Raw genomic sequence first — 23,813 nt, 5'->3', positions numbered from 1 at the left:
AACATGGCCGACAGGGACTGGGACAGGAACTGGAACGGCCGCAACATGGCCAACAGGGACTGGGACAGGGACTGGAACGACCTCTACATGGCCGACAGGAACAGGAACGACCTCTACATGGCCGACAGGAACAGGAACGGCCTCAACATGGCCGACAGGAACTGGAACGGCCGCAACATGGCCGACAGGGACTGGGACAGGGACTGGAACGACCTCTACATGGCCGACAGGAACAGGAACGACCTCTACATGGCCGACAGGAACAGGAACGGCCTCAAGATGGCCGACAAGAACAGGAGCGGCGTCCTTACTAGAGCCTCTAGTGCTCTCAGGCTCCCCACGGGAGCCGGCGGCGCTGCTCTCAGGCTCCCCACAGGGGCCGGCGGCGCTGCCCTTAGGCTCCTCACTAGAGCTGGCGGCGCTGCTCCCAGGCTGCTCACTAGAGCCGGCGGCGGTGTTCTCAGGCTCCTCACTAGAGCCGGCGGCGCTGCTCTCAGACTCCTCACTAGAGCCGGCGGCGCTGCTCTCAGACTCCTCACTGGAGCCGGCGGCGCTGCTCTCAGACTCCTCACTGGAGCCGGCGGCGCTGCTCTCAGACTCCTCACTGGAGCCGGCGGCGCTGCTCTCAGACTCCTCACTGGAGCCGGCGGCGCTGCTCTCAGACTCCTCACTGGAGCCGGCTGCGCTGCTCTCAGGCTCCTCACTGGAGCCGGCAGCGACTGAGACGGCGTCTACTCTGGAGCTGGCTTGGCTGCTTGCAACCGCCGAGCTCGACGGAGCAGACGTCGGGCCTGATCGGGTGTGCATAGCACCCGTTCGACAGGTGGTGTCCTCTGACTGGGACAAGACCTGCGCGTGACTGAACTGAACTGGGACAGGAGCGTGACTGGACTGGACTGGGACAGGAGCGTGACTGGACTGGACTGGGACAGGACTGGACTGGACTGGGACAGGACTCGACTGTACTGGGACAGGACTCGACTGAACTGGGTCCTGGACGTGACTCGACTGGGCTGGAACGTGGACTGGGTTCGACTGGACGGGAACCTGGACTAGACTCGACGGGACGGGAACCTGAACTAGACTCGACGGGACTGGAACCTGGACTGGGCTTGAATGGGCTGGAACCTGGACTGGGCTCGACTGGGCGGGAACCTGGACTGGGCTCGAATGGGCTGGAACCTGGACTGGGCTCGACTGGGCGGGAACCTGGACTGGGCTCGACTGGACGGGAACCTGGACTGGGCTCGACTGGACTGGGACTGGGCTCGACTGTTTTTAGCACAACTGACCCTATAACAGCTGGAAAGAAATGTTACTATAGCAGATGTTTATCTGACAATGCTGTTGCCAGATTCAAGCAGATGATTCCATCAACTTTTGCCTCAATGTCTTGCAGATACACAGAGAACAGTCACCTTAATCCTTATGAACAGGTTGACTGTCTTGTAGATGATGCTGCAGCTTCTCTACGTACAATGTTAGACACAGTGGCTCCTCTGAAGAAGAAGACAGTGAATCAGCTCCGTGGTATAACTCAGACATCCGCAGCCTAAAGCAAAGGACTAGACAACTAGAAAGACAGTGGCGTTCCAACAAAATAAATGTAAACTGCATTGCATGGAAGGACAGTCTAATGAAATATAAAAAAGCACTTTCTTATTGTTGGGCCTAAAAATATGAGAGAGACCTTATAGTTCCTTATGCTCCCAGCAGAACACTTCGTTCTCAGAGCGCTGGGCTACTTGTGGTTCCTAGAGTGTTTAAATGTAGAACAGGGGGCAGAGCTTTTAGCTACCAAGCTCCTCTCCTCTGGAACCAGATCCCTCTTCAGGTTCGAGAAGCTGACACACTCTCCACCTTTAAGATTAGGCTTAAAACCTTCCTTTTTGATAAAGCTTATAGTTAGAGATGGTTCAGGTCACTGGCAATTATTGTTAGTCACAGGAACCATCTCTTAGTTAAGCTGCAATAGACATAGACTGCTGGGGGACTTAAACCCCCCCCCCCCCCCCACTCTTTCTCCCTCTCTGTCCTCACCTACAGGTATCATTGGACTCAAAGTTTGGTGTCTGTGATGGGCAGCTGCGGATCCAACCATCCTGCCTGCATCCAGTCCCTGGTCCAACCATCCTGCCTGTGCTCTGTTGTTGCTTGTTGCTGTTGCTGTGCTTTTCTATCTCTCTATCCTCTCACCCCAACCGGTCGAGGCAGATGGCCGCCCACATCCAGTCTGGTTCTGCTGGAGGTTTCTTCCTCGTTAGAGAGGGAGTTTTTCCTCTCCACTGTTGCTGTCAAATTAAATGCTTGCTGTATGTGGGATTTGTTGGGTTTAGTTGTGTGAGGTTTTAAACCTTACTTTGTAAAGTGCCTTGAAATAACTTTGTTGTGATTTGGCGCTATATAAATAAAATTGAATTGAATTGAACTTTCTTGTTTCAGTATTCACTTTAAGAACATATAATATGAAATATATAAAAAATACTTGGTTGAGCTCAGAAAACTTCAAAAGCACTTAGTTTTTTTCTGCTCGACATTTAGTTTAACTGCTAAAACACCACAATTTAGCTAAATTAATGGGAAAATACTATAAAGCCAAAAACAAGTAAATATCCATCCACCCATCCATCCTGATCTCCCCAGCTGGTTTTTGGTTTGTTGATGTGCACGATCAATATCCATGCTTTTTATTTGCTTTGCCCATTATTTTTATTTTCTTTATTATTTCAATAAATCGCACAAAAGGACCACTCTCTCATCTGCTTCTTTATGGGAAATTTCCACCACAGAAATTGGCGTCTACGAACAGTATCCGCTGCAGGTCGTCTGGACGGCGTGACCAGGGACGATAGTCCTGAGGACTAGGTTCGCTCAGCCTCCAAACCTCTACAGCTGTTCTGAGTGGGAGGACTGCTCACCCGTCTGGATCGCCTCTGACGAGATCCAACGAACTCAAAATTCAACCTCTACTCGGCCCGGTGAGAGAGATTCCGTTTTGTTGTGACTTAGAGAAAAAAAAACGGGTTTGAAATTGGAAACACGTATTCGAGTTTACTTGGCTCTGATCATTTGGTTTAGGGAAAGTAAGGCAAATAACAATTAATTCTAAAACATCCCCTACTAGACTAAAACATACAACAACAAAAGAAAACATAATTAGGACTAGAGATGATAATATTTCTAAAACGACTATTTGGCTGAAAACATCCAAAATATAATAAAATAATATTAGGGAAAAAAAAATATAATTTTAAAATTTAATATTCGGGTAAAATTAATTAGGTCAAAGTCTGCCCTGGTGGCCGAGACGGTGGTTGCTAAGGGTTGGCTCGTGGAACCGAGCTTTCGTCTGTACTGAGGATACAGACCAGTGTGCAGATCTGAGCGCAGTCCAAAGGGTGTGGACAAGGAAATAAAAGATGACTTCTGACAGACGGAGCGCGTTTGCAGGGGGACGTGTTTTTGAGATACTAGGGTCCCGGGTCTTAGAGGGGCCTGACGGTGAGGGAGCACTTCCGAGAACTCTGTCGCTGATCTGAGCGGTTCCCTTTCTACGGAGACGTCCGTGGAAGAGAAATTTCGAAAAAAGGTTCCGGCCGGAACACAAAACAGTCTAAGGCAGGAAACCACCGGGACTCTGAAAGATGGGTTCGAGGCGATCTAAGTCTCCACCACCAGACTGCAGCATTACAAAAGTAAAAGTAAATATGGTTATTAGTGCGTTTCATGTTTCCATGAGTGGGAAACTGGTTCTGGGTTCAAAAGGAGAATCACGTGTGTAAAAGACATATGCACCTTTAAAAGAAAAATTAGATACAAAAGATGAGATTTGAAAAAGCAAAACTATCAAAACTAAAGCCCTAAAAGAAACAAAAGAGAGATGAGAGTAACAGAAAGAAAGGAGATAACAACTCTGGGGAAGAATTGTTTGCACTCACACACACACACCACACACACACATATCATGTCAAGATCAAATGCTCCCACTGTTTCTGCTCTCTATTCTAATGCAGAACTGAGCGCGATGAGGGTAAATCCGGATCTGGACTCCTTTCCCACCATCAGCAGAAGAACCGAAGGAGAAGAAGCGTCTGATCAACAACCAGAACAGGGTGGAAGCTCTGACACCACAGCAGCTGGAGGACACAGACCACAGCATGGACGCCTCACTGACTCCACAACGTCTGCAGCATCACGTTCTGGGCTCATCAGATGAACCAGCTACTACAAGCGTGTGTGTCTGACAGACACCTGCTTATGACAATCAGCAAAGGAAAACAAGGACAGAGCAACAGCAGAGTGAGAAGACGTGCTCTGACACAGACACTGGTTGAAACAACAGGAGAGGCTTCAGACGTGATCGGCCCAAAAGAGCTGCATCTGAGGATCCAGGAAAGGTCTGTCATCGAGGAACAACTGTCCCATCTACGTCAGGCTTCACCCACTGGTGCTCACATCAGACTGATGGTTGGGGAAGGAGGAAGGTGACGGTTCCTTTTCACGTGACGTACAAGACGGTACCTGTACAAAAGATTGTAGTTTAACTTTAGTTTCGTACTGTTGGTTCTTGTTTTTGGCCAGTAGGTGGCGCTCTAGAGCTGTGTTCCTTGTGTCAGCGGAGACTTGTTTTGAAAGACGCATTTGCATTGCACGGACATTTCTGAGTATTTAGCAGTGTGCGTCTAATAAAGTAACTAATGTCGTTTATACTGGATAGTTATTGTGTTGCTGTTTGTTTCAGTTATCTATGGCGGGTATTAGTATATTATTTTGTGACGTTTAGAACACTGACCGTTAGCCATGTAGCCTAGCTTTTGGTGCTGCGACCGCTAAGCCTGTTGCTTGTTCTCAATGTGTCCGTGTAATAGAGCTTCTATAAGTCATGTTGTATATCTTTCATATATGTTATTAACAGGCTTCAGTCATGTCTTGTACTTTAATTGTTTATTGATAATTTCTTAATACTTAGTATTTGTTTCTGCTGTAGGAAAACCACACACCCATATGCATATATACTCAAAGTCTGTGTTGCTGATCCTCATGAAGATAAAGTTTTTCCCAATCTGGATCTGTCTCTGCCTCTACCTCGACTCACCTGTACAGAGATTGTTGTTCTGATCGGACACCCTGAGATGATAGCCCTTAAACACCAGATATAGTCATCTGTACAGTACCGCAAACACACAAATACACATTTCCACGCACGCAATGAAGAAACACGCTTACAGCTGATACACGCTCAAATTCATGTTCATGCTTATCTGCTTGCAATGAAGAATCGCTTTTTGCTCAAAACAAAATCCCACAGAGTGATATTAAAATGATGACAAACAGCTAAATGACAACTGCTGCATGACTTTACAGTCTGATGGGTTTAAACTATTTCAATTCCTCCGTGTTTCTAAAAAGATTTGTGCACACTATAGGTTCGTCTGGCCAGACTGTAGAAAAAAAACAAGAAAAACAAAAACAAAACCAGACTATAGGAAGACTGAAACCGACTGAAACAGACCCAATAATGACTATTAAAGGGAAGACAACTTTAGAGAGAAGTAATAATAATCACTGTACGTACCAGACTATTAAAAACTTACTGTTTCACTGTCTTGTGCAACATCTGACAGCAAGACACATTAAGAATGAATTTTGCTTTCAAACTTAGGCCCAGTTAAATTCTTAGGAAGAGATCTCATGTGTAGTTTAAGTATTTGATTAATTTCCACTCCACACGGAGTGCAGGTTACATCTACAGACATTCTAAATAATCCCTCTTCTGTTGGTGTTAACTTCAGCTCAGCTGTGCTCTTATCATTGGCTGCTGAGGGGGGGCTGTAACTGAGGCCCTCACACAGGCTGCATCACAGCTTGTTTCCATGTGATACGACCTCCAGAGATGCATCTGACCTGTCCTGTACAGCACATGTGTCTTCTGGTCCTGATGATAAATTTGAAGAGTTATGATTTCACACACACACACACACACACACACACACACACACACACACACACACACACACACACACACACACACACACACACACACACACACACACACACACACTAACAAACTGACCTCAACTTCCCTCTTTTGGGATGAACACAGGTCTGCGCTTGCGATTTTATTTACTAATGAACAAAAAGATTTTTGATGTTTATTCTACAGTTCCACACGTCCCTCTGTGAAAACATGATGGAGACAGATGCAGGACGTGGGTCCTTTCGTGAACAGATGTCAACGGGGTGGAGACTGGTGAACGACTTCCGACCCCATGTGACGTATTCACCTACTTTGCATACTTTATAAGTTTTTTTATTCTGCCCGTATTGTGCAGCAAACAGTGAACTGGGTACCTCTGCATTCTAATGACACACACTACATGTTTTTATTTTCATTTCAGAGGACGCTCTGACCCAACACTCAGCCTTACAGGAAGCCACTGCTTCCCTGTGGCTCACACACAGATATGATGTAGGTTTGATCAGAGGATGTGAACCAGTGGTCATCACACCTAAATCTGACCACAGACCATGTAAACAACAACACCCTCTTAAAGGAAGCCATAGACAGCATTACTGCAGTCACCACTAAGCTACTGAAACATTGGATGCTACAGGCCACAAAGAGCCTGTCTAAATTACAGTTTGTTCAGACAAAGGTTATTTTCTGGGTCATTGTAATTACAACTGATGGCAAATCCATCTCACCCAACAGAGTTAAAGCAATTTGAAACCTGTCTAAACCGTGCTCGTATAAAAAGCTTATGTCTTTTCTAGGTCTTTGTTCTTATTGTAGGACTTTCGTTTGTAACTTTACTGTCTTTGAGGCCCCACTCAGGGTTCTGATGCAGACGTCTTCATCGCCCACTTCTTGTCTCACGTGGACGTCTGAGGCTGAACAACATTCACTGACCTCAGGCTCCTACTTTGGGTCTCCCTGATCTGACCCTACGCGACCTTTCACTCGAACAGTGGATGAGAAATCAGGTTGTACGACTTCTGTTCTTTTGTCCTCATTCTGTGTCTTTGATTCTTTTGGAATAGATCACATCTTTCCACAGCTCGATGGCTTAAATGAAACACCACCTTGCTCAACATGCTGAACGTTACTATCAGGAGGCCGTCTTGAAGTCTGGCGCTTTGCTAAGACACTACTCTGCTCAGGCTGCAGAGTTGATCGTGTTGACTGAAGCTAGTAAACTAGCAGAAGGAGAGTCTGTTACCATCAACACAGACTCCAGATACGCTTTTGGCGTTAGACATGACTTTGGTGCTCTGTGGAAACACAGAAAGTTTTTGAAATCTGATGGCAAACCTATCTTGCATCATGATAAGGTTGCTGATCTGCTCGACGCAATTCTGTTACCAGCTGCAATTGCTGTATGTAAGTGCCCTGCACACACTGGGGGCACTGATCCCATCTCTGCTGGAAACACACACGCTGATGCTGCTGCTTTGCTGGACGCTGTCCTGCCACCTACAGCTAATGCTGTTTTAACCGTCCCACTCACACCCTCAGAGACAACTTTGTTTCTGCCGACATGCAGCTGAAGACGCTGCTGCGAAGGTCGCTGCCCGACAATCCCTCCTTCTCCTGATCCTCGTTTCCTCTCCAACTCTCTCTACCCTCTCCTTCCTCATCTCCCTGTGCTTTAAACATTTTCTACCTCACAGGAACTCAGACTCTGGCAGCAAATGGTTCCACCTGTAGCCATGGAGTCTGGTTTGGGCCTGATGGCAGCAGTGCCGCCTAAACACTTTTTTCCCCACAATTCAGATTTCCCAACAGGTGAAAACAGGCGACAGGAACATTATACACCATCCAACCAGGGGACTGGTTGGATGGTGTATAATGGAAGAAGCACATACAGGAAGAAGCACATTGTTACAAGACATCAATTGTACCCATGCTGTGTTATACTTCATTTTATGTTACTTGGATTATTGCCTTTATCATATGATGTTTCCATGTAACTTTGCACACTACTTTTGAAGAAGAAAATTTCACAACAACACTGAGTTTAAATATCCTGAATTTGATTTGGTACTTGATTTGCTCACAATCTCTTTATTCACTGCTACAATTAACTTTTATCCTTCATCGACAGATGATAGAGGTTATAAGACAACACAAGCAACAAATGCATCATCATTCTGGTTTAATCCCCTATTCTCATATTCATTCTAGACCCAAATCTACAATTAAAGATCTGAAAGTTATCACACTGGTTAGAGGTCTCATCATGCGTGCGACCTCAGCAACACTCTCGTATCAAATGGCACTATGTTTAAAAAACCGACTCTAATTCACGTAATAACTTTGATCTGATCACAAAATATAATCTGATACAAATATGATTATTGGCTTCACATGCCTATACAGAGGTTATTCTTGTATAACTACCCACCAAAACAGCTCCCAACCTTTTACCCCTAAGTTACTTGCATTTTATGTGAAGGTGTATTTTTGAATTTTGACTTAATACACTCACTGTTTCATTTGTAAGGGCTGGTACTACAAAATGCAATGTTTGATTTTTATTATTTTAGTGTTTGATTAATGTGTAATCAAAAGGGGGGTATGTAAAAAAAAAAATTGCCTTTGTGCTATTTTTTATCCAACACAGTCGTCATGTGCTGGTTAGGTGCAATACTGAACATTCTCACACAAACAACTAATCTCTTGTGCCCTGTCGTACGTCAAGTCTAAACATCTGATGTTCCATTTGACTGACTAATAATTTATGATATATGTTTGTCTTTTACACCCGGACTCTGGCTCCATCCTATCTGACTCCCCACCAGACCCAAGGCTGTTAAAGCGAATGCATCTTGTCTTGGAAGCTCGGTGTTCCTTCCTTTGGATAACATGACATGACGATGCAGAAGTGAGAAAGCAAACATTCTCACTCACAGTGAGATAAGGTGGCGCAAACAATTCCATTGCTGCAGAGAGACATTCCACCAGAGCCAGAGAAAGGGGTTAAAAGGCAGAAGCAACTTGAGGATGGTGGGCTCTTTGCATCACACCTTCGTGGTGTGTACACTGATCTCCCCAGCTGGTTTTTGGTTTGTTGATGTGCACGATCAACATCCATGCTTTTTATTTGCTTTCCCCATTATTTTTATTTTCTTTATTATTTCAATAAATCGCACAAAAGGACAACTCTCTCATCTGCTTCTTTATGGGAAATTTCCACAACATCTCTCCAGCGTGTCCTGGGTCTTATGCCCGGAACAACTCCCCAGGGAGGCATCCAGGAGGCATCCGAACCAGCCTGAGCCACCTCAACTGGCTCCTCTCGATGTGGAGGAGCAGCGACTCTACTCCGAGCTCGTCCCGGGTGACTGTTCTGTCAGTCCGTGATCGACAGGTCTCAAAAAATGGTCGCCCAATCCAACATCCTCCTCCATAAGATTGCTTCAAACAGTCCCATTGTTGCCAGTGCCTTCCCTCATGAAGACCTAGCTACAGGCCTGCAGGGACTTAAGCCGGGACAACATTCATTACAAGTGCAACGGAGCCTCGGACTGGGTTGGGATCTGTCTACAGATCATTTCTCATTTCGAGTTGAGATAAATGACAAACCTTTTACCAAACGTGGAGTGTTGTCGGTCATCATCAGCTGACCCACTCGGCTTTGCAATGCCAGTCAGCATCGAAGGATGCTCCATCCTGAGAGAGATTTCTGCAGAAACCAGTGAGTGGGATACACAGTTGCTGAAAGAGAAACAGGAAGCATGGGAAAAATGGAAAGACTCCCTGAAATACCAGCAGCGGCTCAAGGTCCCTTTTATGTACACGTCATCCCATTGTCTGACCCTCAGAGGAAGGAAATGCACGTTTTCTGCGATGCTTCCACAAAGGAGTTGGAGCTGTAGCTTACCTGAAGCTCACAGACAAAAATAGACACAGCGAAGTGGGATTTCTCCTTGGAAGGGCCAGGCTTGCACCGAAGCCAGCGGCTCTATTCCCAGATTAGAACTGGGTGCTGCTGTGCTGGCCACAGAGGTGGCAGAGCTCCTCCAGCAAGAGCTTGACACTGCGATAGAAGCAGTAAGCTTTTGTACAGACTCAGAAGTAGTTGTTGGTTACATTTTCAATGAAAAGAGACTCTTTTACGTGTATGTTCACAACCGCGTGCAGCGCATCAGACGTTCAACCCAGGCTCATCAGTGGCACTACGTGCCCACTCACCAAAACACAGCTGACCACGCCACAAGGGCATTATCTGCTGAACGTCTGTCTGACTCCACATGGCATGGACCCATATTCCTAGCCGACATAAACCATAGGTCAACAACAGAAGAATCTTTTGATCTCATGGACCCTAAAAACGACGCTGAGCTCCGTACGGAGATTGTTTCCTGTGCTACTTCCTTGGCGAGAAGCAAGCTTGAAACAGCAAGATTCCAAAGAGTCTCTAGTTGGAACAACCTGACGAAGGCCATTGCCAGGCTGCAACACATCGCCACAAGCTTTAAGTGAACAGCAGATCATGCATGTTATGGATGGCACCGGTGCAATAAACACAATACCGAGGAGCAACTACAGCTAGCAAAAGCGACCATCATTCGTGCAATTCAAATAGAGGCGTATGCAGAAGATATCAGATGCATGGAGAAGGATGAGTCCACACACAGACAATGCCCATTTCACAAACTAAATCCATTCATAGATAGAAATCCAGTATTCAGAGTTGGAGGTCGGTTGAGGAGAACACAAATGACAACAGACGTAACGCACCCCATGATCATTCCCAGTAAGAACAACGTAACCCAGCTCATAATCAAACATTTCCACGCACGTGTATTCCACCAGGGGAGACACTTTACGGAACATGCTATCAGAGCTGCAGGGTTTTGGATAATGGGTGGGAAGAGAGCAGTCAGCACTGTTATCCATAATTGTGTCACATGCTGCCGACTAAGGGGCAAGCAACAAGAGCAAATTACGTCAGATCTGCCAGAGGACAGAGGGTGTGCAGAGCCTCCCTTTTCATGTGTGAGCCTAGATGTTTTTGGCCCATGGGCCGTAACAGCCAGAAGAACACGAGGAGGGCAAGCGCAATCAAAAAGATGGGCCGTCATCTTTGTGTGTATGAGCACTCGGCCATACATATTGTCATACATTGTACATTTTTTTTTTTATAAGTCATAGATTCTATGGACACTTCATCATTTATCAATGCTCTGCGTCACTTCTTTGCCATTAGGGGCACTGTTAAACCGTTTAGATCGGACTGTGGAACAAATTTTGTGAGTGCTTGTCGAGAGCTTCAAATAGACAAACAGGGCTGTCACAACAACAAGTTCAACACTTATCTTGAAGATTTTGGCCGTCGGTGGCAGTTCAATCCACCACATGCTTCTCATATGGCAGGATAATGGGAACGCATGATTGGCATCCCTTGATGTATTCTGGACGCAATGCTGTTGCAGTATGGGAACACCAAGGAGCTTACAAACTACCTCGATAACCTGGGTATGGGCGAGTTCGCCTGAGTCCCCTGCCTCTGGTTCCTCAGCAGAAGGCAGGTCGAAGGGGTTGTGAAGAGATCCTTCCACCGTCCAATAACATACCCAGTTGAGTTCAACAGCTCCCCATCTCCACTGAAAACAGAGTTGGTAAAGGACTACTTCCCCCGCCTGAGGCGCCGAACAATTTGCTAGAATCTCTTTGAGGCCGAGCGGTAGTCCTCCTCCATGGCCTCCCTGAACTCCTCCCAGGCCAGAGTTTTTGCCTCCGCAACGGCATGGGCTGCAGCATGCTTGGCTTGTCGGTATCCTTCAGCTGCCTCAGGAGTCCCACAGGTCAACCAGACCTGGTAGGAATCCTTCTTTAGCTTGATGGCGTCCCTTACCTCCGGCGTCCACCACCGGGTTCGGGGATTACCACCACGACAGGCACCGGAGACCCTGTGTCCACAGCTCCGAATGGCCGCGTTGACAATGGAGGTGGCGAACATGGTCCACTCGGACTCGGTCTCCAACCTCCCTCGGAATCTGGTCAAAGCTCCCCCGGAGGTGTGAGTTAAAGGTCTGTCTGACAGAGGGTTCAGCCAGACATTCCCAACAGACCTTCACAATACTTTTGGGCCTGCCAAGTCGTTCCAGCCTCCTTCCCTGCCAGCGGATCCTATTCACCACCAGGTGGTGATCAGTTGACAGCTCAGCCCCTCTCTTCACCCGAATCCAAAACATATGGCCGAAGGTCAGGTAAAACGACTACAAAGTCTATCATCGACCTCCGGCCTAGGGTGTCCTGGTGCCATGTACACCGATGGACACCCTTATATTCGAACATGGTGTTTGTTATGACCGAACTGTTTCTGGCACAGAAGTCCAATAACATCACACCATTCGGGTTCAGATCAGGGTGTCAGGAACACACGGCGGAGGACCCAAATGCTCAGTGCGGACAAGGGTTATAGTTAACAAACAGCGTTTATTATCCAACATAGTCAGGCGATCCAGGTCATAGACGAATAGTCACAGTTCTCAGGCACGAAAGGGAGCAAGCAAGATCAGGTCCGGGGAACATGCAGGAGTTCGGTACACAGGTAAACACGGCAGAGGTACAGACTAGGGATAGACAAAACTCGATGGTCAGACAGTCAGGAGATTTACCACAAGGTCTAAGGCGAAGGTACAGACAGGGTGATAGCAGGAATCGGCGGTCAGGTACGGACAGGATCGTGCAATAAGATTAGCTATACGGCGACGCTGGAATGTGGTACTGAGACTCGACAATCTGGCGAGGTACTGGGGTGCGAGGCGGTGCTTAAATACACGGTGAACTGATTACTAATAAAGTGCAGGTGTGGATAATGACTGGTGGAAACAGGGACAGCTGTGACATGCGGTAAACAGGAAGTGAAGCTAGAACAGAAACAGAAAGCGGGAGTACTACCAAAATAAAACAGGAAATGGAAACTGGAACCAAAACATGACGACATGGCTGACAAACTAAGTCCTTACAAAATAAAAGCAGAACTAGAACCGGATCGTGACACAGGGAGGCCGTTCCTCCCAATCACGCCTCTCCAGGTATCACTGTCGTTGCCCACGTGGTCATTGAAACCTCCCAGAAGAATGATTGGGCCCCGAGTTTTCCAACACTCCCTCTAGAGACCCCAAAAAGGCCGGGGACTCCACACTACCGTTTGGCCCGTACGCGCCAACGACGGTGTGCTACCTATCCCCCACCGGAAGGCGCAGGAAAGCGACCCTCTTGTCCACCGGGGAAAACTCCAAAACATGGCAACTAAGATGGGGAGCTATGAGCAAGCCCACACCAGCCGGCCGCCTCTCACCGCAGGCAACACCAGAGTAGAAGAGAGTCCAGCCCCTCTCAAGGAGCTGGATTCCAGAGCCCAGGCTGTGGGGAGGTGAGCCCGTCTATTTCTAGCCGGTACCGTTTGACCTCCTGCACAAACTCAGGCTCCTTTCCCCCCAGTGACGTGACATTCCATGTCCCAATAGCAAGACTGGTTATCCAGGGATTGGGTTGAGTATGAGGAAGCATTCCTTCTATAGGCGTGCATTCAACCCGGAACAGTCGGATGGTGCTTTTTAACAAAAAAAATATGTCACAACCGGGACTTTCATTTGCCATTTCCTGTTTTAGTTTGGCACTTCCTGTTTTGTTTTCCTGTCTGCCTTAGTTCTAGTTTTACTTATCCTGTCGTGTGATTCACCAGCCGTTGTCAATTAGTAATCAGGTCATGCATTTAAACCCCAGTACTCACCACACTTGCGGCCAGATTGTTTGACCACGTACCTATAGCAACACTCATACCTGGAAGATCTCTTGTGTACCAGTTCTGTTTCTTCTTTTGACCATGTCTTGCCTGCTAGTGATGGGCAGATGAAGCTTTTTGAAACATTGAACCCTTTCATCCAACAGGTTCCCTCCAAAGCAAAGCTTCTTGAAGCTTCATTTGCTCTAGTAGGACATCTACTGTACGCAACAATATCAGTTGGCATGAATTTGAAGCGTGTGGCATTTTGCAGAAAGACTGTAGAATAAACTGTCAGCAAAATAAATAATCCAGTAAAACAAAAAAAAAAAGTCCAGTAAAACATGTATGTTGTATGTTATACTGCATATACTGCATATACATACTGTACATGCACACACACACACTGGCATTAAGAAAAAAATATTATTTATAAATGATGAAAGTGGAAATGATTATTTTCAACGTGGTGAGAAGATGGACAACGATTGTGCTTTTGTAATGTTGAGGTATGAATTGTGGTTAAGGAAACACATCATTTTTTTTTACTTAAAAACGTCAGTTTTTCCACTGTGGCAGGTCTTAGACGATATCTTTTATTGACATTTCTTCTGCTTTGGAATACATCTACTCTTAGGGTTTTGCCACCGCTAAGTTAAAAATATTTAAAAATATTTTTGTTTCTCCCAGTGTTGGGGCTCGCAGCAAAATCCGAACCGCTTCCTGAATAAGTCACAAGTACAGCTGGGCCACAATCATCATTTCAGCCCCGCCCTTAAATGAAGCACATCACTATTGCCTGCTCCCTGGTGCTTTCGGACTCTGTCTTGTGTATTGAACCCAGCCTGGATATTGACTGCCTTTGCTTACCCCCTGTCTGTGCCATGGCCATTATCGTGACAGTACAGTCTGGCCAGACCTGGACCCAGCCAGCCCCAGCCTGTTAGCCTTTTTCCCTTTTTGTCAACGCAATTGGTGTTTTGTGGAGTTTGTTTGCTTTTTGCTATGGATTCTGCATGGTTTGTCTGAGCACTTCCTTGTGTGCTACCACTTCTTTTTGAAGGACTCGGTGGAGGCACCCACTTTTGAAGCCCGGTTAGATGCCCTGAATGAGGTGGAGGACATAATTATGGAGGAGGATTGGTGGCTCAGCTACCTCGGCTTGGAGTTTTTTCATGGCCTGAGCATGATGCGTTAAGAGCTGGAAGACACCGGCTCCTCGCATGTCCCGGGTCCTGGTCCTGGTTGGACATTGCGACTCTTTCCCCCAGTCCACAGGCCAGGAGTGACGCCTGTCTAGAGACCCCAGGATTAAGTGATGCCTTGGGGCTATTTGATCTGTTTCCTGGACTGAATGTTTCCCAGGCTGCTTCAGTCTCGCTCCCGTTTTAATCCTCATATCCACTGCTAAACGCTCAGTAGCACCTGTACAGACCAGAAGATTACAGATACCAAAGAGTCAAAATGAGTTATAGCGGCCTCCTTCTTACATGTAACTGTTGTTGTAGTTGCTGGAAATGTTTTCAGTGGAAAGGATACTTTTACCGCACAGGACGTGTTGATTTATGGGTCTGGACTAAACCGACAAGAGTTTTCCTTATGCAGCCTGGCTGAGTCACACATGACCTATGGCTTTTTACATCATTGAGGAGAGGCTATAAATTCATTTGAAGAAACTCTTTTTGCAATATAATAAGGAAGAGGACGCTGTTACTTCAACTCCAAGTTGGTACTTTATTCAGAACGAGCAAAAGCAAACAGCAAGTGATATCGTTAGGTTTTGGGCTTTGTTTTTCTCCTTCACTTCACTTCCCTACTCACGCCCCCTCCCTGCCCGGTGTTTGGCCCGGAGGGCCGAGTAGGGGGAGAGTTAGTTGTTAATTCGCTTTCGTACAGTTTGCTCTGGTTCAGAATGTGATTCCTCGTTATGCTTCATCCCGTCCAAGGTGAAGATGCTCAGCTGCCCGCAGGCAGGTGTCCTTATCGCGGGTTCCTTTGTTCCTCCTCTGTTCCTCAATTTTGTCCAGACTCACAGAGTGTCCTCCAGCCACGAAGTCTTCTCCCCAACCAGCCAAAACCTGGGGTTTTTATACACATTTTGTTCCTACTCCTCCGCCCTCTTACATCATCCTATACTCTCATTGGTTATTTTCATAGCATGATCAACATCTTTTGTCCAATCAGGCCGAAACTTGCATTTTACAGCAGATATGCACAGTCATGACATGAACTCTGCCCTGCACCTGGTAACATGACCCAACAATCTAAAGTATGTACTTCCCTTTCTAACTTCTTGGTTATTTCCACCTTTCCTTATTCTTACGATTGCAAGACTTTTTTATTACACATCAGATTTCTCAAGGCATGTTCCTACAGTAGTTACGCCCTAACTCTTTACCCTTACTTTTACCTTGGTAAACAATTTCTGCTTTACAGTAGGGCCAAATGTAAGATTAATATCATAACATCAACATTTGTATAACATCATCAATAAGAATCAACATACTGATGAACTTTATTGATTAATACAGTAGGTAACTAGTTTTAACACATCCCATAGCACAGCAGCTGTAATTACCAATCTTCTTTGTTAGCTTTTTTATTTTCTGTTTACTAGATCATTCCTTTCGAATTTCCACTCCCTTTCGCCAAGGTACCCACTTGGGCCATAGCTCCACTCCCTCTCTGGCCGACTGACCTTGATGCCCAGTCGGCCTAACTCTCCTTGCTCTCTCATCACGGTCTGTTCCATTTTTCTCTTTACTTCCTCTAATCAGATGCATCATTCTTTGATCCATCCAATCATCTGATCTATCCACAAATCTTCCCCAGTGTCTGCTGCCAGGGGGAGATTACAGCTGCTGTTCAGAAGGGGTTTCATTTCATGACGCAAAATATCTTTGCCTTTTGTTCGGATTCCAATTAGGAGACCTTCTCCATCTTTGTCACTCTCGACCTCTCGGTGGGGATTCCTTCCGATACCATTTCCCTTCGTAGGGGAGATTCATCCTGACGCCTCCCTCTTCCCAAGACTCTCTGAGGGGATTTTCTCTGCTCCCACTCTTCCTCCAAGCCTGGAGTTTTCAGTCCAACGGTTACTTTTCTCCCCTCTGGGCCCCTCTGGACCCTTATTCCTCCTTCTTCTTCGTCTTGGAACTTGTCCTTCCCTTGGTTCTCTCTGCTCAGCCTCTTTCTGGGACCCAAGCTCTGACTCTGTTTCATTCTCCTCAACGTTCATATCCTCCGTTGCTTCGACAGCCTCAAAGGCCTCGACTGCCAGACTTCAGCCTGCACCCCACTCTACTCCGCAGACAGTTTCAACTACAGCCTTGCAGTCTGTTCCAGTCATGGATCCTCAGCCTGTGACTGATGCCCCTGTCCCTAAGCCACGACAGACTTCTGCTGCCCCGATCGCTAAGCCACGACAGACCTCTGCTGCCCCTGTCGCCAAGACACATCAAACCCCAGTGAGCCATCGTGCCCAGCTCAAGCTCCAGTGCAGCCGTCTCGCCCAGCTCAAGCTCCAGTGCAGCCGTCTCGCCCAGCTCAAGTTCCAGTGCTGCCATCCCGCCCAGCTCAGGCTTCTGTGCACCAACCACCCCCAGTTCAGACTCCTGCTCAAGCGTCAGCCCGATACCCTCGTCTAATTCTGGCCCTAGACCTGCTGCAGCGGTCAGCTCCCATATCTGCTGCTACTCATTTATGTCAAGCTTCAATCCAGGCTTTAGGTCCAGCCCTAGCTCCAGTTCTGAATCCTGGTCCAGCCCGAGCCTTGCTCCTGTACGGACTTAAGGTCCTGCTCTTGTCCAGTTTCTTTTCTATACTCAGGCCCCAGCTCCAGCTCACCCGTGGTCAATGCGGATGCCACTTCAGTCACATCTGATCCCTGTTTTAGCTTCTGCTCGGTCAAGCCCTGCTTCTGCTCATTCAAGACCTGCTTCTGCTCAGTCAAGCCAGGCCCCCGTTGGCCCAGGAGAGGCCATTCTAGCCTCCGCTGGCCCAGGAGGGGCCATTCCTGTCCCTGCTGGTGGCCCTGAAGAGGCCGCTCCAGGACCCCGTGCCTTCTACTCTCTTGTGTGCAGGTGTCTTTCCCGGAGTTCTTGGTGGTTCTCCGAGGATTACGTCTGCTCCCAGGCCTGATGGTCCAACTCCAGTCTCCGTGGCCTGGACATGTCCAGGGCCTTCTGTGCCCTCTGCTTGTCTATGTGCAGGTGTTGCTGCTGGGGTTCCGGGCGGTCCGCCATCAACCACGTCTGCCTCAGTCCCTGGTGGTACGGCAGCAACCACTTATGTCTTAGTCCCTGATGGTTTGGCGATGACCACCGATGCTCTTTGTGGGGCTCTGGAGGTGACTGGGTTCATTGCCGGCCTCCTGAACTCTTCAGCCTCCTGGGTTGGCATCCGCCTGGAGGACACCGTCGCTTCTGGCAGTCAACTGGATGCTTTTTGTCCCGGCGGCCATCTTGGCCCTCTGGTCTTCTGGACATCTCTCTGCCTGGAGGACGTCGCCGTTCCATATGGGCCTCAGTTGGTGTGTTGTTTAGTAATGGTTTGGACTTGGTTGCTTCTTTTGGTTATAGACTCTGTCTTGGACGTCTGTGTTATGTTTTGTTCTTGTCATCATGTTCTGGTCATGTTTTCTGTTTCTTGATCTTGTTTTTGCCTGCCTGACCATGAGCCTAATGAAACCTTTACAAACCTAGGTTCATGCAAGCTGTGCATTTGGGTCCTTCACCTTTCTACCCCACCCTGATCGGTGACAAAATGAACAAGGTGTCTGCCACAGCGCTGCCCTCATTTTGCGCCTATTTAGATACATCAGTGATCGTCCTTTGACCGGGTGACCATTTTGGAGAATACAGTAAATACATTTTATGCAATAATAGTAATTGCCTTTGTAACAATAATTCCAACTTCACAGTAAAACAAGGGCTAGTTTCAAACAGAAACTATTTCTACTTAGAATTAGAATAAAAAAGCTACAATTGAAGCATGTGAGAAATATTGTGTTGTACATGATCGAGCACTGTTGATGCACATCGACACTGCACATCGAATCAAAAGGTAACACTATCAACAAGACAAATAAAAACGTGAAAAGCCAGACACTCAGCGTCACGTTAATACTTTGATTGCTATTTACAAGAAAGGAACAAGGAAAAAGACAATTGTTCATTGCCTGAATTCCTAAACAATAAACATGTCACGTGACAATTTATTCAGCATGTATAAAAATTGTGCGCACCAACAAGCCTTGTCTTTTGACAGCAACTTAGAGTTGGATGCTGCAGGGAGTTGGAGAGCACGACCTTCATCTTTTCCACAGGTTTGTTTTACATAACAGTTCATTGTCACACAATAGTTTCCTCGAGGTAATGATACCTTATTTAATGTATTGTATGAAATGTAATTATTTTAATATAATTATTTAATCATATGACTTTTCTTTTTCTTGCAGAAATGAAGCTTGTTCTGTGTCTGCTGGCTGCAGGTCTTTACCTGTGCTTGCAATGCCAGGTGTTTGCTGGTGAGTGCTGCCTTGATTTTCTAAACCTCTTTAGACACTAGTAGGTAAAGTAAATAATATAATGAACAAAGAATAAATATGTATTTCTTTTGCCCAGAATATCATGTGAGCAGCGCTGAAATTGAAAAGGCTGTGGCCGAAGCCAAGACTGTTGTGGACAGTGCTTACCTTTTCTCCAGAAGACAGTGAGCATCTAAACCTGTTCAACAGCTGTAGTATCATTGTAAAACTAACAATATAAAACTGACCTGTACATTTGTCACAGGTATGTTGACCGTGCGAAGAGGAATGCTGCCAGGGGATCAGATATCAGGCGGCTGTTGTACCAGCCTCGTGGCCAGACCCGTAATGCTGTGCGTGCTGCTGATTACATGGAACAGACTGTAAAACTGATCAAGACGTCTCTGCAAGCGCGTCATAAACGCTCCATCAACGAAACAGGTGAGACCAGTCAACATCCTCTGACCCTTACCTGAAGATAGTCTGTTTGCACATTGTCTGTAGCTGAGGTCTGTGTTGTGCTTGTTTTCCCTTAGATTTCCTGGACGCCAGCACATTGCAAAGCATTTCTGACGCGACAGGCTGCACCATTCAGACTCGTCCCCTAAGCTGCACTGGAACTAACAAGTTTCGCACTGCAAGCAATGTCTGCAACAACAGGTGAAATTATGGATGGTTTCATTTCACATAAATAGAGACTGTGAATAACCTGTGTGTGTTGATGACGGCACAGTTTACTTTTTAACAAGCTATATAATAAACTAAAACATTGCATTGTAAATACATCTATGTTTTTCTTCACTTTCTAATAATTGATTTCTGAAATAAATAGACAAAACAGCCGCTGGGGCGCCTCCAACACACCCTTCAACCGCTTTGTCCCAGCTCAGTATGAGGACCAGATCTCTCTGCCCAGAGGATGGACCGCTCAGAAGCCAATCAACAATCACGTACTTCCTCTGGTAACATTCTTCTGTATATTTGGTGCCCACACCATGTTGTGATGCTTGTAGAATCGTAGGAGAAATGTTTTCCCAGTGTATGAATAATCTCTGTGCTGTCTTCAGGTGAGGGAGGTGTCCAACCGTATTGTGAAAGCTAACGTAATTGAGAGCGACTCATACTACTCTCACTTGCTGACATTCTTCGGCCAGTGGACAGACCATGACCTGACCCTGACTCCTACCTCACCTACAGTCGCCATATACGGCGACTCTAAAACCTGTGACCAAAACTGTGATCAAGTAGAGCCCTGTTTCCCTATAAAGGTCAGTATTAGTACAATAAAGCAAGAATCCACCTAAAGCACAAACATATAGTAGCCCACTCAGTGCTAACTGCTTGTTGTGATCCACACAGGTCCCATCCACAGACCCTCGTTACACCTCAGAGTCACTGCGGTGCTTTCCCTTCACCCGCTCAGCAGCCACTTGTGGGTCTGCTCGCACCTATGGTACAGTGGCTCCCCGTGAGCAGCTGAACGCCCTGACCGCCGCCATTGATGCTAGTCAGATTTACGGTTCAGATGACAGTACAGCTCTCTACCTGCGCAACCTCACCTCAGATCGGGGCCTTTTAAGAGTTAACACAGACTACACTGACAACGGTCGTGAGCTCCTGCCTTTTGTCAACTCAAGCGTAAACCTCTGTGTCAACCGAGATCCTAACTCTAGACCTCCTAAGGAGGTGCAATGCTTTGTGGCTGGTGAGTGGCAGCCAAACATTGTCGCTTATGAGCTACTAAGCACTTTATAACATATTTCCCCGCAATTTGTGACTTTTTAGGTGACATTCGCTCCAGTGAGAACATCGCTCTGACCTCAATCCACACCCTCATGTTGCGTGAACACAATCGTCTGGCTCGTGCTCTGGCCAAACTCAATCCACACTGGGACGGTGACAGACTGTACCATGAGGCGCGTAAGATCATGGGAGCATACTTCCAGGTGAGAGGAATGGGTGAATTACATGAGGAGCTTTCTTGCAATCATTTAGAAATGTGTCTGATTCCTTTTTGTCTCTCAGATTATCACCTACAGGGACTACTTGCCCCTCATTGTTGGGCCAGATCTGATTGCCAAGCTACTTTCTAACTACCCTGGTTATGATGAAACCGTGAATCCCAGCATCGCCAACGTGTTTGCCACAGCTGCCTACCGATTTGGTCACCTGATCCTTCAGTCTTCTGTGTTTCGGCTCAACAAGCAGTACCAGGAGCATCCTAAATTCCCATCTCCCTTACTCCACCTGACCTTCTTTCAACCATGGAAAGTCGTATACGAAGGTCACAGCCAAAGTGTTATATTGTCTAAGTCTTCACTAAAGCCAGCACACATGCAGTTGATTAAATAGAACTGTTTTATTTTTCCTCAGGTGGTGTGGACCCTATTCTGAGAGGGCTGATAGGTAGGCCGGCCAAGCTGAACCAACAGGGTAACATGATGACAGAAGAGGTGAGGGACAAGCTGTTTGAATTCACCGCTAATCTGGCCCAGGATCTGGCCTCTCTCAACATGCAGAGGGCACGAGACCATGGAAACCCTGGTATTTATTTTTCTATTTGCATATACATTTTGCCTGAAATACTCTGATTTGACCTTGTGTTCTGTTGTAGGCTACAACGCATTTCGCAAGTTCTGTGGACTGTCAGAACCTCAAAGTGAATCAGACTTGGCTGAAGTGATGAAGAACCGAACTCTGGCCAAAAAGTTTTTGGCTCTCTATGGCACACCTAATAACATTGATGTGTGGGTGGCAGGAGCATCTGAGCCATTTTTACCTGGAGCAAAAGTGGGACCACTGTTTGGCTGCCTGATTGCTACCCAGTTTCAGAGGCTCCGCCAGGGAGACAGGTACAATATAACAGACACTGAAAAGTGTGAAAAGACAGCTGTTAGTCCTATATCTTACAAACATTTCCAATCTACCTAATTTCAGGTTCTGGTGGGAGAATTCTGGAGTCTTCACCGAGGCGCAGAAGGAATCATTGCGTCATGTCTCATTTTCCCGCTTCATCTGTGACAACACTGGCATCACTGAGCTTCCCCAAAATGCCTTCCTGTACAGGCCTCGAGGATCTGGTTACACAAAATGTTCAGATATACCTGCAGTTGACCTCAGTCCATGGCAAGAAGGTGCGTTGGTGTTTGTCAAACCTTCTCTGACTTCATTTACAGTAACTGACCGCTTTGGTGATTGATGTTTTTCTTTTCCGTTTAACATTTAAAAGACAATCGAGGACCACCAGGGCCACCAGGACCCCCAGGACCACAGGGACCACAGGGACCCCCAGGACCACAAGGTAAATCCTATAACTCTTAACCATAAATAATGAAAGTGATAAAAGTATCAAATTAAAATGGTTCTTTAGTCATACCAGTATTAATTATATATTGTCTATGTCACACAGGACCCAGAGGTCTATCTGGACCAGCAGGCCCCGCTGGACCTCCTGGCCCTGTAGGAAAAGTTGCTTTCTCTGTGCAACTGGGCTCTGGTACACCTAAGAATGGCGTTCCCATTACCTTCAATAACATCATCTACAATGGACAGAACAGTTATTCCACCACCACGGGTAGGTTCACCTGTAGCGTTCGAGGTGTTTATGAGTTTGAGTTCCACTGTACAATCAACAGAAACAACGGCAACATGGATCTTTACCACAATGGAAGGTCCATACTGCACTCATACACCAGCCAGCAGAACGGCTACATCAGTGCTTCTGGCAATGTGTACATTAAGCTGGAGAGGGGAGACCAGGTGTGGCTGGTGGCCAACGAGGGGGCCAGCGGTTTGACCAGAGACAGCACCTTGTCAGGAGAGCTGCTGTTCATTGAGTAGAAAACTGCCCATGATACAGCTTCAGTTGAGTCAGGTTTACAACTTTGGCCAAACCTAGAAAAAATACATTTACAATAACATAGTAGCTACAGCTCTGAGGTTGAGGACACCTTTAGAAAGTTGAGAGAGGGAGAAAAACAACTAGAGGGGAAAAAGAGACAGCTGAAAACGTGAAATGCAATGAAATAAATCATGTTTGAAACAACTCTTGCTCTCAACTCAACTGGAAAACACATATAACATTATCATATTTAGAAAATGTAATTTTTAAGATGCTGAGCTTTGTACTGTGAGTGAATATTTGATTCATAACACCATTCTGTTATATTCTTTGAAGTATTTAATCAATGTTAGGTCATAGTTACACATAGGTCTGCTGTCTAGTAAGCAATGTCATTTTTCTTACCCAAATTTCCTATTAAGATCATTACTGTAATTTGTGTATGTCTTTAATAAAGCTGATGATATAATTACTATGAAGAGTAAAGTAACTGTCCTCCATGTCAAAAAAATAACACAACACAGGCTGTAATTACTGTATGTGCCGCACTTCTTGTTTCAGTATTCACTACAAGAAGGTATAATATGAAATATATTTAAAAAAAATCACTTGGTTGAGCTCACAGAATCTGCAAAAGCACTTAGTTTTTCTGCTAAACATTTAGTTCAACTGAAAACACCACTATTTAGCTAAATTAATGGGTGTC

The 23,813-nt window shown here is 46.3% G+C and overlaps 1 protein-coding gene across 1 annotated transcript; it reads left to right on the top strand.

The window, feature by feature from the left end:
• The first annotated feature begins 18,993 nt into the window (after positions 1-18,993).
• LOC114862172 (eosinophil peroxidase-like) lies at positions 18,994-23,580 on the top strand. Its single transcript, XM_029162241.3, has 15 exons — positions 18,994-19,065; positions 19,198-19,266; positions 19,364-19,451; positions 19,532-19,707; positions 19,803-19,926; positions 20,099-20,228; positions 20,334-20,534; positions 20,626-20,971; positions 21,052-21,212; positions 21,292-21,550; positions 21,640-21,810; positions 21,881-22,118; positions 22,204-22,400; positions 22,496-22,567; positions 22,676-23,580. Exons 2-15 carry the CDS (start codon positions 19,200-19,202, stop codon positions 23,104-23,106), a joined length of 2,661 nt encoding a protein of 886 aa, XP_029018074.1. The 5' UTR covers positions 18,994-19,065; positions 19,198-19,199; the 3' UTR covers positions 23,107-23,580.
• Positions 23,581-23,813: the final 233 nt, after the last annotated feature.

Source organism: Betta splendens, chromosome 9, assembly GCF_900634795.4.
Source record: "Betta splendens chromosome 9, fBetSpl5.4, whole genome shotgun sequence".
Lineage (NCBI taxonomy): Eukaryota > Metazoa > Chordata > Actinopteri > Anabantiformes > Osphronemidae > Betta > Betta splendens.
Note: the sequence above shows the minus strand (reverse complement) of the source record. Positions and strands in the feature narration are given on the sequence as shown.